The 16,993-nt window shown below is 38.8% G+C and overlaps 1 protein-coding gene and 1 non-coding gene across 3 annotated transcripts; both read right to left on the bottom strand.

The window, feature by feature from the left end:
- Positions 1-197: 197 nt before the first annotated feature.
- On the bottom strand, positions 198-14,862 carry TIPIN (TIMELESS interacting protein). Of its 2 annotated transcripts, XM_037155607.2 has the most exons (9): positions 14,759-14,862; positions 11,909-12,079; positions 11,527-11,667; positions 11,325-11,403; positions 11,045-11,120; positions 7,739-7,861; positions 7,439-7,502; positions 3,964-4,170; positions 198-2,261 (listed from the first exon to the last, which is right to left on the bottom strand). In XM_037155607.2, exons 3-9 carry the CDS (start codon positions 11,657-11,659, stop codon positions 2,074-2,076), a joined length of 870 nt encoding a protein of 289 aa, XP_037011502.2. In that variant the 5' UTR covers positions 11,660-11,667; positions 11,909-12,079; positions 14,759-14,862; the 3' UTR covers positions 198-2,073. The 2 variants fall into 2 exon arrangements, with proteins under 2 accessions (XP_037011502.2, XP_037011503.2); XM_037155608.2 differs by lacking the exon at positions 11,909-12,079 and having other exon boundaries at positions 14,759-14,852.
- Positions 6,853-6,988, bottom strand: LOC119057158 (small Cajal body-specific RNA 14). The gene has a single exon (XR_005084023.1). It is a non-coding gene; the product is annotated as a small Cajal body-specific RNA 14 (non-coding RNA).
- Positions 14,863-16,993: the final 2,131 nt, after the last annotated feature.

Genomic DNA, 16,993 nt, shown 5'->3' with positions numbered 1-16,993 from the left:
ACGTGGTATATATAGGGTTGGTACTATCCAGCTTTAGACATCTGCTGGGGGTCTTGGAACACATCCCCTGCAGATAAGAGGGACTACTATATGTGTGGAATGTTTTCTCATCATTAAAGTTGCATTAAACCAAGTACAATTAGGTCACTATGGAAACTTACTTTTCAGAAATGAGTAGCAGACGGTGGCTCTGCAAATCAAGTTGCTAGTAGCTTTTTAGTAAACTCAGAATTGGTATTTGGGTAGCTTGGTTCAAATTAGGTTTTTCCAGTAATTACTACCTTGGGTCATAGGTCCCTCAGACATCTGTCAGATTAACTTTCTAGTCACTTACAGATATCAAGACTTAATCCTACCCACCTACCCCCTTAAAACAATTTCATCATTTGACTCTAACCTTCCCTGTTGTCCGCAGCACCAGTCGGTGATAGGGCAGAGGAGTAGGGAAGGGTATGCAGGTTATGTCTGTTCTTAAACCTCCCTCTCCACCCTCATTTTTCTGAGTCCTCCTCAGGCGATGAATTGCATTGGTCTTACCCTGGTTGACTTGTCACCTTCCGGCAAATCCCACCACTGGAAAAATAACTCATCTCTCTAGGCATTAATTGCATCTGGAGACTGGGCTCCATCTTCTAGGTGATCCCCTGTTGGCAGCAATAAGCCACAATCCTCAAAGGCGTATGATTCTTGGCTCCTCACTGTGCCAGTCTCCAGCACGCCCACAGCCACCCAAGCCTCCCATACCTCATAGGTTCTTATACTCAACTTCCTGGCCTTTCAAACAAACCATCTTTGTCACTCTCCATCCTCACCTGAAGTCAGGAAGCCTGAAGATCTCAAGCTTCATGGATAGAAGGCACTTCAGCACCCCACTGCCAGTCCTTCTCATAAATAGCAACTTTTCCACCTCCTAGTTTGTAAAAACTAGTTTTACCTCCCCCCCTCCCTCCCTCTATGGGACTCTCCAGCCAAGAACTAGACAGACCTTTAAACTTGGCTGTCAATGTAGTACTTCCTTATCTTTAATTACCCCTCTACCAAGTTGATAAACTCAGGCAGGAAAATCTCTAACCAGGTCTTCTCACTATCTGGGCCTAATACTTCTAGCCTCATATTCACCACACCCAAACCTTCCTTATTTCCTAAATTTTCATTACTGTTTCACCATTGTACATGTACTCCCCAATCCTTGGAATCTCCATGAACTTGAAGGTCTCCTGTGAATCAGCCCTAGGTGCTCTATGTTCCTCATAATACTTTGCAAGTCTCTCTCCACCTGATCAGTGGATACCAAGGAGCATTAGAACCTCCCTAGCACCTATAGAGCCAGGCAATTTATCAACCTTTTATGTGACCCTTTAAGAATTAAAGTCACTCCTCAAAATACATCTAAGCACATGAAAACCTTAAACATTAAAAAAAATTTTAATTTATATTTAGAGAGAAGGGAGGGAGAAAAAGGAGAGAAATATCAATGTACAGTTGCTTCTCCCATGCTCCCTACTGAAGACCTGGCCCACAACCCAAGCATGTGCCCTGACTGGGAATTGAACCAGTGACACTTTGATTTGTAGGCCGGCACAGCCGGACCCACACTGCCAGGGCCATTTTACCAAAAATGTAAACTGCAGAACTAAATAGCAATTAGAAACTTTTATAAAGCTTCTAGAGACAGTTTATAAGATTTTTGTTTGTATTTTTTAAAGGGTATCATTGTTTGTTATATATTTATATCTTAAAACACCAATTTAGTGAAAACAAGGCCTTCAATGGAACACCAGCAGCAGAAGCTGCTTATTAACTACTAATCATTATTATTCAGTCAAATCTATATAAAAACACTAAGAAAATAAATAGGCTTATATAAAGTTAATAAAAAACAAGTATAATTATAAATAATACCATATTTTAAACAGGAATCTGTATACATTTTACTACATAAGGATTTTACTCAAAGTATACAAAATACATAGTAATCTTAGACTCGCAGGATACCAAGTTAATTTTCTCTTGATTGAGGCCTATCCAACATTTCTGGATGAAGAATAAAGTTACTGCTGTACAATTTTAATTTTAAAAGGACTGGTCCAGTTGAGTTTTCTCTATTTTTAACTCCTCCTCTTCATTTACTATATTGGCAGCACCATCATTATGTGTATTATCTAGAATGTCTTTGTTAAATCCATCTGACTCCTCGTTTTGATCCTCACCTATTTTAACATCTTCAACTGTCTGTGCCCTGGATGTGCTCATTGATATATCTGAAAGAGAAATAATTATTACATATTATTTAAGCACTTAATCCAATGTTACCTAACACAAATCTCTTCATAAGCTTAGATCAATAGAAATAATATCTATGATCATTTTAGTTCTTGTTAATTATGAGCAATTTCTCCCAAATAAAGCCATTTTTATACATGTATGTCGTTCATTAAAAAATGCAAGGGGTCTTGGCCCTGGCTGGGTAGCTCAGCAGATTAGAGCAATGTCCTGATATGCCAAGGTGACAGGTTCAATCCCCACTGAGGGCACATACAAGGAGCAACCAATGAATGCATCGGTAAGTGGAATAACAAATCAGTGGTTTTTTCCTCTTCCTCCCCCTTTCTTTCTCTAAAATCAATCAATAAATTTTTTTAAATTCTTTTTTTAAATTCAAGGTCTTGAAAGATAGTAAACTCAAAGTCTCGAATCATTGCAATAAACAACTGTTCTCATTCAAAATCACAACTACTAGACAGAAGTTTTAAAACATCACATGCTCTAAAGGCTGTGTGTCAAAGTGATCTACAGTAAAGAAAATTTAAGGTACTTACTTCTATTTGGGCAATTTTAAATAGAAGATGAGCTTTAAAATGCTTATTGCCAGGTATACTTTGATAATGACAGCAAGACAAAACCCTGCTATCGGGAGTGGTTGATATTTATTACTGCTGTGCAATTTTTTTCACATGGAAGTAATAAGTTTAAAAATTCAATTCATTTTAATTGGAAAAATAATAATACAGTCACAGTAATTTTAACTTGAGAATTTTATCTTGGGTAAAACTAGTTTTGTAACATGGTAATCTTCATTATTTACTAAAATTCTCATTTTACTATTTCAAAAGGAAAAACTGGATTTGAAATTGAGAATAACATGCCATCTAGCTTAATTCAAAACCAACTTGCAATTATTTTTAGTTTTTACTATTGATTTTAGAAAGAGAGAAACTTCAATTTCTTGTTCTTATCCATGCATTCATTAGTTATTTCTTGTATGTGCCCTGACCAGGGATCAAACCTACAACCTTGGCATCCTGGGATGATGTTCTAACCAACTGAGCTATCTGGCCAGGACTGCAATTATTTTTAAATATAGTTTTAAAAATGTGGTTGTCCTGTTTCCAAACCCACAGTCTGTTTTCAAAACACCAAATTTTAAGGCACCTTTACTAGACAGAAGGTAATATAACAGGTGATCAAGCTGATAGCTCACAACAAAAGTGACACAATGCAGTTAAAACAAAAATTTTAGAACCACCTATTCATGCCATAGCAAATGATTCTAAAATCCTCAATTGGTGCAAAAGGCATTTTATATGGTTGGGAAAGTACCATAATTAATGTTCATAATTATGATCCTAAAGATAAAATTATTTGTCACATGCTTTAAGGAGTCAGGGAATAATATGTTTTTCAAAAATTTAGAATAAATTTTAAATGATTAAAATAACTTTTTAAGAGGAACTCAACTATTCAGAAAACCATCTTGGACTCATTTATTCTTTGAGGATATCAAACAGCTAACACATATACGGTCTCTCTCTCTCTCTCTCTCAAATGTACATAAACTTAATATACTATGTCATTTTTCTATTCCTAGAGGTATTTTATCTTGGGACGTAGTAGAGAAGTTAAAATTTCTAAAATATCCTTGCTATATTAATGGTAGCACATAAAAAACACCATAAAATTTACCATTTTCGAGAGACTGACTATTACTCAGTAGCTTTGCCTGCCTCCTTTCCAAGGCCAGTTGTTTATTTCTCTCCATTCTTTGTTGCTGCTCTTCGGTTAGGCTTCTACTTGACTCAGAAGCAAAATTCACATTTTCAGATGAGTTTGTCAAAAAGGGATCTAATTCAGCAGCAGTTACATCATGGCCATTATTTTCCCCTACTTCATCTGCAGTAGAAAGAAAAAGTGAGTACAGTGCTAGGATTAAACTCGTTAGACACATGCTTGATTTAAACAAGTAAAAGGAATATTGATAAATCACTTTAAAGAGATATTTTAAGTCAAATGAAAATACTAGTTTAAAAATATGCACAAACAGAAAACAAAAGTTCTTGGTTAGAATTAGAAATATTTTATGTTTGGGGTAATAAAAGAAGTTAAAGAACCCAAAGAATATTCTTGCTTTAAATTAAACAAAAACATTTTAATAGCTTGACATAATACACAATAATAATCTTATGTAGGCTATTTTTTAACAGGGTAACACTCAGATACAAAGTGAAAAAGGAAAATTTAGAGATCCGTGCACATATTTCCAAGTTAACGTTTCAAAAAATTCAGTGCTCTCTACATTATTACTGTTAATAAACTCTTAAAGCCATGTACACTAGTTATCTCCAAGTAGGATACCCGTAAAATGATCTAGTGTTACGGAAGGTAAACTTTCACCTTCCATTTACAATTCATTTAAGAATTAAGAAAAATTAAGTTTTACTACCTTATATTTAAAATAAGGACTGGCAGTGATAAACTATCACTTATCCATATGACAGTTATCATGTGGTCTGCAAGCTATCTTGATAAAGGCAGCCCCACACTGAGGTAGGGTGGGGGAGTGAGGCCCTCACTCACCCTTCAATCTCAGCACACTGACACATGGCTGACTGACTGCCCAGTAAAGTAGACTAACAGACTATTTAGTTTTAATCAAAACAACCCCAACAAAATGCACAAGTGGTAGTTTTACTGCTTAAAAAGACTGTTGCAAAACAAACACCTCAAAGTAGAAGATAATACAAGCACAAGCAAACTTAAAAAAAATTTTTAAAAGGCAAAGCTGACACTTCACCTTCTCTACTTCATTCACATTATTCATTCACATCATGGGGTTAAAAAATGACCTCATCACAGATCTGACTAGAAAGCAAGAAAAAAAAAATTTCATGTCACCAAGAACACTGCTGGAAACATTATTTTACAAAACATGAAAAAGAAAAATAAATTTACATATATTGATACCACCCTTGTCTTATGCATTTACTGTGCCTCAAGGTATTAACTAGTGACAGTAAAAACCATCACAACTAGCGAAATATTTAAAACATGAATATAAACCTTTACAATTACTCCAGTGAGACTTAAAAATCATGTACTTAATCCAGTCTTTTGCAATCCAAACCCCTTTTGAGGTTTCTTCCTTATTAATGAAAGACAAACAGCTATATATTTTTCCTTCCTGACATGGAAAAAATTTGTGACAAGAAACTAAAATGCATTCCTTTGTCACAAAATAATGATGATGTACAAGTAGAAAACATTGCTGGGGAAGTTAAGAAACAAGTATCAGAACCACAACATAGTTTTTTTTTTTGTTTGAAGATTTTATTTATTTATGTTTAGAGAGAGGAGAAGGGAAGGAGAAAGAGAGGGAGAGAAACATCAATGTGTGGTTGCCTCTCACACAGCCGCTACTGGGGACCTGGCCCACAGGTCCCACAACCCAGGCATGTGTTCTGACTGGGAAATTGAACCAGCGACCCTTTGGTTCACAGGTTTGCACTCAATCCACTGAGCCACACCAGCCAGGGCCAACATATAGAGTTTTATTATGCTTCACCTTATAGGACTTAAAAGATTCTGAATTAATAATAATGAAATGCATAATAAAGAACATTTTTGTGAGCCATGAAAGGAAAGATACTGTCAATAGGAAATGGCCTAATACAATGTTTTATGGGTAAACAATGTGAATGTAACCACTGATGGAACTCTGACTAGTATAAAAATGGGATTAAAAACAGCCCCGGCTGGTGTGGCTCAGTGGATTGAATGCCAGTCTGCACACCACCAACTTGCCAGTTCGATTCCCAGTGAGGTCACATGTCTGCGTTGCAGGCCAGGTCCCCAGTAGGGGGCACATGAGAGGCAAGGACACACTGACATTTCTTTCCCTCCCTTTCTCACTTCCTTCCCCTCTCTTTAAAAGCAAGTAAAATAAAATCTTAAAAAAATTTTTCAACAAACAAGGCTCTCTGCTACAGGCCTCCTCTATGTACCCTATTCAACATGCCTGCAATCCCAAGAATAGTCCTATTTGTATAGAGGAGTAAATGAATCATCTGCCTGACAGTTACGGCTCATCTTTTAACATTCTTATGATGCCTCCTCTGTGAAGCTTTCCCCTCCCCTAGATAAAAGTAACTACTCTCCTTTGCAACCTACCCTGTACCCTGTTCATATCTCGTTACCGCACCATTCAAACTACAGCGATGTTTGTTATGCCTGACTTATTCACTAGTCTGTTAGCCCATAAGACAAGGGGTCTCATCTTATCTTTATCCCTGAATGTTTAGCATACAGTGCACAGGTCAAAAATGCAGCTGACTAAACTAACTAACCCAGTAGCGTATGCTATGAGATTGGGATTTAGTACTATAAGAAAATACCTTTCCATATACCATACCCCATGCCATCGATACATACCATATACTACAAAAAAATTAAATTTTGGATTACTTAAATCATAATCTTTCACACTTTTAAAAGCAATTTATAAATAACTTAAGGGAATTCTATATGGACCCTGCATTTTCTGCAACATCTACTAAAAGATAAAAAATAAAAAACAAGCATGTATGGAGCCATCGCACAGAAAATCTGATAACTATACAGACTCTGTCGGCAGGAACCATATGCTTTGATGTGTGTGACTGCCTAAGGTTGCACTGTACAGCTAACCAGTGCAATCAATACCAGGAACAGTCACGTAGGTCTTCCTGAAGTCCTATATCCAGGATGTGCACTCTTCAGTGAAATGTAAACTATTTCACCATCAAATTATTCAGCCTGATTGCCCAGAGCCACTTTTTTTTAATGGCATACATGTACATGAACACTACATTTTGTCCACTGTTTTTACTAACAAGCGCTACAAAGGATCCATGGGATCACCAAAGGAACTCACCATTAGAGTTCTTTAAAGCTAATGTTCTATGGCTAAATACATTTTTACATCTCTTAATAGCACTGTAGCCATATCTTTAAAGAAACAAATATCATACTCAAAGTTTTAAATGTACCAAAGTATTTTCAATCATTCCTATTGACTGTACTTTAATTATATACTCAGCATAGACTAAGAATCTAACTGTTCATCCCAACTAAATCCATTTCTTAAAAAAAAATTGTTATAAAGTAGATAAACCTACATTCTTACCATTATTGCTAATAAAATCTTCATGTAAAATAGGGAGATCAAGTCGAATTCGTTTTAAACAGGTCTGAAAATAAAGAGATGGTTTTACATTTTCACTAATAACATCTGGGGGGAAAAGGTAATTTAATCCATTCTGGGTTTCAAAAAACTTGTTCTTCAAGTAACTACTATTAATTTTCTTTCTCTACCAAGAGAGATTTCAAAATGAAGACCCCGAATAGTTACTTGTTAGCCTTAACTAAATCTATCCTTGTACTATTCAACATTGTGAATGATATTCACAATAATCTCAGCACATACCTGAACTTCCTTTTTATTTCCCAGGTATTCAACTCTGTCGATAAAATCCTCAAACTGCAGTTTAGGGAATAGCCTATGCGCCCAGTGCTCCATGTGTCTGATTAGTGTCTTCAAGTCTTCAGCCTGGCACATAAAAATAAAAATGCTAAATAGGAAATGCACTCTCAGAACTGACCTTGTCAGCAGATTTTAGAATTGAATAGTAATGCCAAAGTCATTGGTGTCATTTTACATTTATAAGGTGAAGAAACTTTAAGAAAAATATTTATTAAGGACTTAGGGGATTGCAGTCTAAAAAAAGCACTGGATATAATTTTCTTTTTTAAATTAGAGGGGGAAAAATGGATGAAAACTTAATAAGAGTTAAAAGATAATCATATGTGTCTTTTCAGGACTGTAAAGTAATACTAAAAATAAGCTTTAATAAACTATGTCAAGATACCTTTTAGAAATAACTAAACCAAGTGGCAGGTCCCTAAATCCCATGTAGACAAGAAAGCATTGGGAATTCAGCATTACAGAAATACACTCAGAAATCCCAAGTGCAAAAGGTACTGAAGACCAGCAAGAACGGTTTAAATGTTCTCAAACCAGAATACCTATATTTGAAATTTCAATGTAACATTAAAATTTTTTAAAAATAAAATTAAATAAAGTTTAATAAACTGGACTTACAAATGAGAAAAGTTCCTAATTCTGGGTTTTATTATAAAATATAATATTCTTCTCTTAACAGTATTTTAAAATATGAAAGTGGTTAAAAACTGGTTCTGGATCAGACTACATAGATTCGAATCTCAATTCTACCACTTTACAGCTGTGATGTTTAACAAATGACTCCTCCGTGCTTTCTTCATGTATGAGAAAATACATAACTCATTAGATTATTATGAAGATTAAGTAATACACATTAAAGCACCTGACTCAAAGTGAGCACTCAAATGTTGGTTATTTACTAGTCTAAGAAGTCAATGGTTAAGACAATCAACTCTACCAATAGCTAAATATGTAATACTGAGTGTAATGTCTTATCATTCTCACTCTGATAATAAAAAGTTATTTTTTTAAGAATTTGTTAAAAGTATTTTATTTATTATTTTTAGAGAGTTGGAGGAGGGACAGAGGGAAATATGGATTGACTGCCTCTTATATGCACCCAGACCAGAGACTGAACCCACAACCTAGACCTGTGCCCTGACCAGGAATTGAACTAGTAACCCTTCACTTTGCAGGGCAATGCCCAGACAACTGAGCCATACTGTTCAGGGTAGGTTAAAAGTACTTTTAGAAATTCAATCACCTAATCTCATTTTCCAGTTGTTGGGGGTAGCTGGCTAGCCACCTCTCAATGTCATTTTAGACCCAAGGAACAAAAGAAGAGAAAATAGCCAAATACAATGGGAAGTCTCTGTGAGAAAATACTAAGAATTTTCAAGGGCAAAGTACAGAAAACTAGATAAACCCTTTCAGAACCCATCCTCACCCAGTGAAATACAAAATAATCATCTTTCATATAAATCTTATGATAAAAATGATGAAGACTTCATAAATTCAAAGCACCAATTCATCATTACTACCTGAAAATTTCAACAAGGGCAATGAATTAACTGAGCTGGGTATGGCTTTAATATATCCTGATTTATATTTAATTTTATGTCACAACAGGACACATAGGCTTATATATTCTCTTCCTGTCCACTGAAGCTGAGCAAATGCACACGTTTTCAGCCTTCCGGGTTTGAAATCTTGGGATTGTTTTTGACTTCTTTATCACCCCTCTAAGTCCAATCAACTACAAGTATTATTTATACGTTGATTTCTACTACTACCTTATCCAACCCATTTTCATCCTGTTCCACTGGTAGTGCAGCAGCCTCTCAATTGCTGTCAGCCTCCGGTCACTTCCCTCTTTCCAATTATCCTGCATACCATACCAAGATGCAGGTGACATTATTCTAACTGGGCTATGAAATGGGAAATCTGGGCTCTGCCCTAACTGTTGTCACTGGACACTTAAAACTGTAAAACTCAGTCTCCTTAATAAGATAATGGGACCAACACCTATCCCAGGTAGCTCAGTTGGTTCGAGCATCTTCCTGATATGGCAAGGTTGAGGGTTCCATCCCCTGTCAGGGCATGTAGAGGGAGCAACCAATGAAGGAATGCATAAAGAAGTGGAACAACAAATCAATGTTTCTTTCTTTCTTGCTCTGAAAAAATCAATAAAGATTAAAAAAAAAAAGGATATATTTGAAAATACTCCATGAACTGTAAAAATATATGTATCTACATGATTCAAAGAAAAATTTTCAATGGCGCTGGCCAGGTAGCTCATTTGGTTAGAACACTGTCCCAATATGCCAAGGCTGCAGGTTCAATCTCTGGTCAGGGCACATACAAGAAGCAACCAATGAATGCATGAACATAAGTGGAACAACAAACCGATGTTTCTCTCTCTCTCAAATCAGTTTAAAAAAATAAAGAAAAACTTTAAATGTACGTTTGTCCAGGGAAAGTGATTGACAGTTCTTAAATGTCTCCATTTTTCAACAAAACTTAACTGACATCTATTATGAGCAAGGCATGGCGCCACTTCTTGGGGACACACAAATGATCAATACAGGTAAAGTCCTTGCTCTCATAATGCTTAAAACCACTCTCCAAAGTAGACAAAGTAAATTTTATTCCTAAAAATTATGAAGTGTAAACTCAGGCTTACTAACTCACATATGATTTTACTAAAGCCATACCATGGCAAACCAAGACAAGACGTTTTCTGATTTTTCTAAAAGTGCCCCTCCACATTATAGTTTCTCAGAAGAGACGACGAGGAATGGTTGTATCTGTGAAACATTCTAAGATTCCTAACAACATGGTATCAAGCTCAGTTTTATAGATAGTTAGCCCTACATACAGTAGGTTCTGCATACAATGAATTCAACCAACTGTGGATTGAAAATATTCAGGAAAAAAAATGTTACGCTGTTGCTGACATGTGCTATGTAAGTCATGCCTATGATGGTTGCTGTGTCTATACTGAGCATGTACAGACTTTTTTCTTATCATCATTCCTTAAATAATGTAACAGCTATTGACTTAATATTTACATTGCATTAGGTATTACAAGTAACCTAGAGATGATGTAAAGTACCTTATATGCAAATACTTTGCCATTTTATGTAAAGGACTTGAGCCTCTGTGGATTTGGGCATCTGCAGGGGTCCTAGAACCAATAACCCACAGATACTGAGGAATGACTGTATTTTAAAAAACAAGGGTCTAAAATAAAATCCAGACATTTCTTACCTCATGACCTTTACCTTTGAATTTTGTCTTATCAAACACATGCCTTAATGCTGGAAGCCCTTTCTCTGAAGTTAATCTGTGAATAGAAATAGGTTTTTAATTCCAGGTTTTCTAGGTCCATCAAGGCCAAACCATGACACATGAAGATATTATCTGAACTGAAAACAAACTTTATAAACATTTGATCTCCAAATACTCCCAACCAAAAAAAAGCTTATAACTTGGGGGGGGGGAAGATGTAAAAAAAAAGTACAAATGTTTAAGGAAATAGTTAATATACCTCTGGGCATCCAGCTTGGGTATATTCCTTTTAACTGTTCTCTTTGGAGGTACAGGAATAGGTGCCCCTCTTCCTGACTCTGGTGAAATATTGCAAGATTTCATATTACTTAAATAATTTAAGCCTTATCTATAAAATATATCATTTCTAAGCAGATAAATAGATAAGTGAATACAGATACTTTTTGGAACTCTATACAGACCGTCATCAGGTTCAGCTCCTTCACCACCTTCTCTCTCTGGAGATGCTGGAGGTGGAAAAGGAGGAAAAGTTTCATCTTCTACATGCTCATAAGCTGGTAAGGTAATCAAGTCATCCTCCTGTGGTTCCTGCATCTTTTCCTCTGGGGAGAAAAAAGTAAACACATTTATTCATGCACATAGTCTTCCTACTACACAGTTAAGATCCACCTGCAGCAAAAGTCATGTGTTTCAGTCTGTTAACCATATTTCAAACTCAAATGATGAAAAGAAGCGGAGATGATAATAGTTATGGAATAAAGAACTGGGCTAAAAACCAGAAGAATCTAGTTCTGATGTATACCCCACCACTGAATAACAATGATTTTGAACAAATCATTTTACCTCAACTGTTGAGTTTCTTCTATCATAAAATGATTTGGACTTTCATTGAGTTCCAAACTACGGTTCAGATAGGTGTGAAATATGCAAGGGATAAGTACTTTGCCAGCAACTTCAACCAAAGCAGCTTGTAACAAAAATCTGTTTACATATTGACCTTCTAGGTAAGGTTTCCTTTGAAGAAAGAGAAATAATCAAGTCAGTAACTTTAAAGAATGCCTTTCAGTATCATCTTACTTGACCTCTCAGCAACATCTGACACTTTTGATTAGTTGCTTTTTCTGGAAAAGTGTTTCCACTATCTTCTGAAACACAGTATCACCTGGTTTTCCTCCCTTTGGACCCTCCTCCTGGATCTTCTTTGAAGATTCATCTTCCTCTAACCTGGTCAGTAAGTATCCAAGACTCCACCCTAGGCCCTCTTCACTCATTTACACATATGGTTTGATTAAGCATTTACAGATGACTAATTTTTTTTTTACTTCCATCTTAGGCATCAAATCTGAGCTCCAGATCCCTACTTTAAATTTCTCAAAGGCACCTATAACTCATCATGCACAAAACCAAACTTCTCATTTTCCCAATTCACTGAATGACATCTATCCAGCCAAGCAAGTCAGAAACCTGTAAGTCATCCCTGAAACTTGCTTACCTCTAATCTACATACACTGTCCATTTTACCTCCTAAAAATCCCTTGAATCTGTCCATTTCTCCCTGTGTCCACGACCACTCCTAACATTGCTGCTTGGATTACTCTATTACTCCTATCCATTTTTGGCTTTTCCGATCCATTACTCAAATTACAGTTGGGTTGGGCCTTTAGAAATATAAAGTTGATTGCTTTACCACTTGGCTTAACTATTTCAATGGCTTCCTTCTGCTCTTAGATAGTGATGAAACTCCGAGGCCCTGCTTGGTTTGGCACCCTCCTACTTCTCCAACCTCACTCCAAACCACTCTTTTTTTTTTTTTTTTTAGATTTTTTTAAAATTTATTTTTAGAGGCCTGCCTGGTGTAGCTCAGTGGATTGAGCACAGGCCTGTGAAACAAAGGGTTGCCGGTTCGATTCCCAGTCAGGGCACATGCCTGGGTTGCAGGCCAGGTCCCCAGTGGGCGGTCACATGAGAGGCAACCACACATTGATGTTTCTCTCCCACTCTTTCTCCTTCCCTTCCCCTCTCTCTAAAAATAAATAAATAAAATGTTTAAAATGTTTATATTTAGAGAGAGGGGAAGGGAGGAAGAGAAAAAGGGAGAAACATCAATGTGTGGTTGCCTCTCATGCACCCCCACTGGGAATGGAACCTGCAAACTTTTGGTTTCCAGGCCGGTACTCAATCCACTAAGCCACACCAGCCAGGGCTCCACACCACTCTTCATGCTCTTCTCTTTCAGTTCTTTGAAAGAGCCATAAGCACTCCCTTAGGCCACCAGACATTTTTGTAAAGGACATTTCCTATCTTTTTCTTTTACTGATTCTAAAAAGAGAGGAAGGGAGGAAGAGAGGGAAAGAATCACCCATGTGAGAAACTTCAACCTATCAGTTGCGTCCATCAGTTGCCTCTTACAGGTGCCCTGACCTGACCAGGGTCCAACCAGCCACCTCTCAGTTTGCAGGACAGCATCCAACAATCTGAGCCACACCAGCCAGGGCAGAACGTTTCCTATCTGGAAGGCTCTGCCCAGACTCCTAATCTCTCAGATACCTACAATACCTCAACAGAAAAGTCTGCCCCAATTTCCCCACGCAAAATCCTCCTATAATAAGCATTCAAAGTATCAAGTACAAGTTTCAACATTACGTTCTACACTCATTTGATTAATGTTTGCCTCCCATACTAGACTGTAGCTCCAAAAGGACAAAGACCAGGACCCTGGCCAAGTGGGTTGGAGCGTCCTGTTCACCAAAAGGTTGTGGGTTTGATCCCTGTTGTGAGGGGAGGCAACCAAGTCATGCTTCTCTCATACATGGATGTTTGTTTCTCTCTCTCTTTCCCCTTCCTCTCTCCAAAATCAATGAACATATCCTCAGGTAAAGATTAAAAAAGGGTGTGGCGGGGGGCAAGTCCAGGTAGCTCTCTTTGTGCTTCAACATTGCATCCTCAAACCTGGTACACAGCGGATGCTCAATATATATTTGATGAATGAAGGAATGAAGAAAAGAATTCCAAAGCTTCCCCCAAACTGTGGTACTGGAGCTGATGGTCTGTATTCTCTCCGATTCTAAATTTCCATGACCATAATACATGAAGACAAAATAAGTATCAACTCGATGATGGCCTACTGTATCTTCAAGTAAGAAGCAAGAACCGTAGATTTTCAAAATCGGAAGAAAGGCTATTAGAGATCATAACCTCACGAGCAGCAAGGTCAGTCCTACCAGGCTGACTCAATGTCCCTCTTTGCTGACACTCCGAACACACTGAATTTCCCGACCCATCCGTTCCCCAACATTCTCGCCCTCGCTCCCCCGCCTATTCTCTCACTTCGACTTCACTCATTCAATCAATCAATCTTCACGGGATGCCTTCTATGTCTAAAGCCCACGGACAGAAGCCGGCCATGTGAAGGTGCATACGGTACACGTTCCCTCCCGCTAAAAAACTAGGCTGACTGAGAGGCGGATCCGAAACGTAAACACAAAGTAAAAGGGCCCGCCCTCGCCCCACCGGTCTCCTCGCCCCACAGGTCGCGGCCGGTCAGGCCTGTCCCGCTCCGCTCAGTCCACCCTAGCCCTGTCCTCCAACCTCACTCTCTCCTTGCGACTCCCCAGCACCCCAGCTCCTTCTCCTGAATTCCTCGGCCTTTTTTCCTCTGGCAGGGACTTTGCTCACCCGCCAGCCCACTCTCACCTCACGCCGAAAGCAGCAGTCACGGAACCGTGTTTGGCGGGGAAAGCAAACCTCACTTCTCGCGAGACGCTACAGCTAACGCCGCAAAAGAGCCTTCGGCGTTTGGCGCCAAATCTGCCCACTTCCGGGTTGAAGCTGCAGGACCCTCCTCCCTCTGGTTACGCCCACCTATGTCGGACCCCGCCTTTTCCGGGATCCTCACCGCCTCCAAGTCCCACCTACTCACTTCCGACTCAGGCTTTTCCCGGGTCCCGCCTACCCCCACAGTTTTCTCTACACAGCTTCCTGCTCTCCGAATTCCTCGGAGGTGATAAGGCTTCTTCTTTGGGTAAAGTTCGCCTTTGTGATTCTCTAAGCAGTTTAGGCTTTGGAAATAGTTTTCAGTTTTCTAGAAAATCGGATTGTGGATAGAGTAGAAAGGATAGAGGCAATCTGATAAGAAACTGATTCTTCAGAGTTAACATAATTCCTAAACATTGAGTTTTATTATTTGTTGAATAATGAGCTGAGATAAATCAGACAGTAAAGAGTGTTAGCAGTGTAGACACAAAGAAAAATGTCAGCCCTGGCTGGTGTAGCTCAGTGGATTCAGCGAGGGCCTGCAAACCAAAGGGTCGCGGTTCGATTCCCAGTCAGGGTACATGCCTGGGTTGCAGGCCAGTTCCCAACAGGGGACCCAAGAGAGGCAACCATACATTGCTGTTTCTCTCCCTCTCTCCTTCCCTTCCCCTCTAGAGTAAATAAATAAAATATCTTTTTAAAAAGTGTTTTAAAAATGTCAAAGATTTGTAACTGTTAATCTTTTTTAAATAAGTCCTTAAATAATATTCATGTTCCTTTGTGCACATGCGCACTTGCGCACAAAACTGGGGGGCAATAAGCATAACATCTGTGGGAGTGGGCACTGGGCATATGGAACAGGATGGGATGAAGACTTAGCTACACATTTTTTAACATATAGATGCAAAAAACTAAAAAAGTTATCTGCAGCAAATTTAACATCAAGATTTGACAAACCACTTCCGCCAAGATGGAGGTTTAGCTGGATGTGCCTGCCTCCTCCCACAACCAAGTTTAGGGACAACTAAATACGAGCATCACATAACACAACCAGAACACGGAAAACTGAATTTTTCGGAAGTCCGCTAACAACAAATTCTTCAGCCTGACCTAGGTAAGGGGCGAAACCGGCCTCCGGTGAGGACTTACAAAGGAGGGCTCGGTCGGACCGGGCGCGGAATCCGGGCGCGAATCCGGGCGCGCAAATCCAGTCGCGCCGGTTCCAAACCCAGGATTGGACCTGGTGAGCCGCCGAGCAGCCCACCGGGGGAGCGACACAGTGGGGAGGCAGTGGCAACGAATTGACTGTGGTTGCCTGGGTGCGCGCGAGTGAGGGAGTGAGCGGTTGAACCAGCCCGGTGGCGGCGGCGGCCCGCCATTTCCCGCTCTGACCACGCCCCCACATACAGTGTCACAACCCAGCGACCTGGGACTCCAAGGCGCCGCTTGTCCCACTTAAAGGGCCAGAACAGACCAAAAATGTCGCAGGCAGAACTCAAAGCCCCAGAGATAAATCTAAATGACGAAGAAATAGCAAAACTCTCAGACGCACAGTTTAAAAGACTGGTCATCACCTTCCTTACAGATTTGGTGGATTACAGCCACAAATTAGAGAAACATATGGAGGCTAAATTAAGGGAAATGAATGGAATTCCACAGGAATCCCATAGAGATGAAAAGGAAACTGGGACTCAAATCAATGCAGTGGTCCAGAAGAAAGCAAATAATGGACATGCAGAAAAGAGTCAAGGAGCAAGAATTCAAAGAAATGAGGAGAGTCTTAGGAACCTCCAGGACATCTTTAAACGCTCCAATATCCGAATTATAGGGGTACCAGAAGGGGGAAAGATACAACCACCAGTGGAAAAGCTATTTGAACAAATAATAAAGGAAAATTTCCCCAATCTGGCAAAGGAAATAGACTTCCAAGAAATCCAAGAAGCCCAGAGAGTGCCAAAAAAGTTGGACTCAAGAAGAAACACACCAAGGCATATTATAATTACATTAGCCAAAATTAAAATGAAGGAAAGAATCCTGGAAGCAGCAAGAGCTAAAGGGACAATCACCTACAAAGGAGTCCCCATCAGGCTGTCAGCAGATTTCTCAAAAGAGACCTTACAAGCAAGAAGGGGCTGGAAAGAAATATTCCAAGTCATGAATTCTAAGGACCTACAA

The sequence above is a fragment of the Artibeus jamaicensis genome, unplaced genomic scaffold (genome assembly GCF_021234435.1).
Source record: "Artibeus jamaicensis isolate MK-2021 breed Jamaican fruit bat unplaced genomic scaffold, CSHL_Jam_final contig_548, whole genome shotgun sequence".
Taxonomy (NCBI): domain Eukaryota; kingdom Metazoa; phylum Chordata; class Mammalia; order Chiroptera; family Phyllostomidae; genus Artibeus; species Artibeus jamaicensis.
The sequence above is the reverse complement of the archived record's forward strand: the minus strand, read 5'-3'. Positions and strand labels throughout refer to the sequence as shown.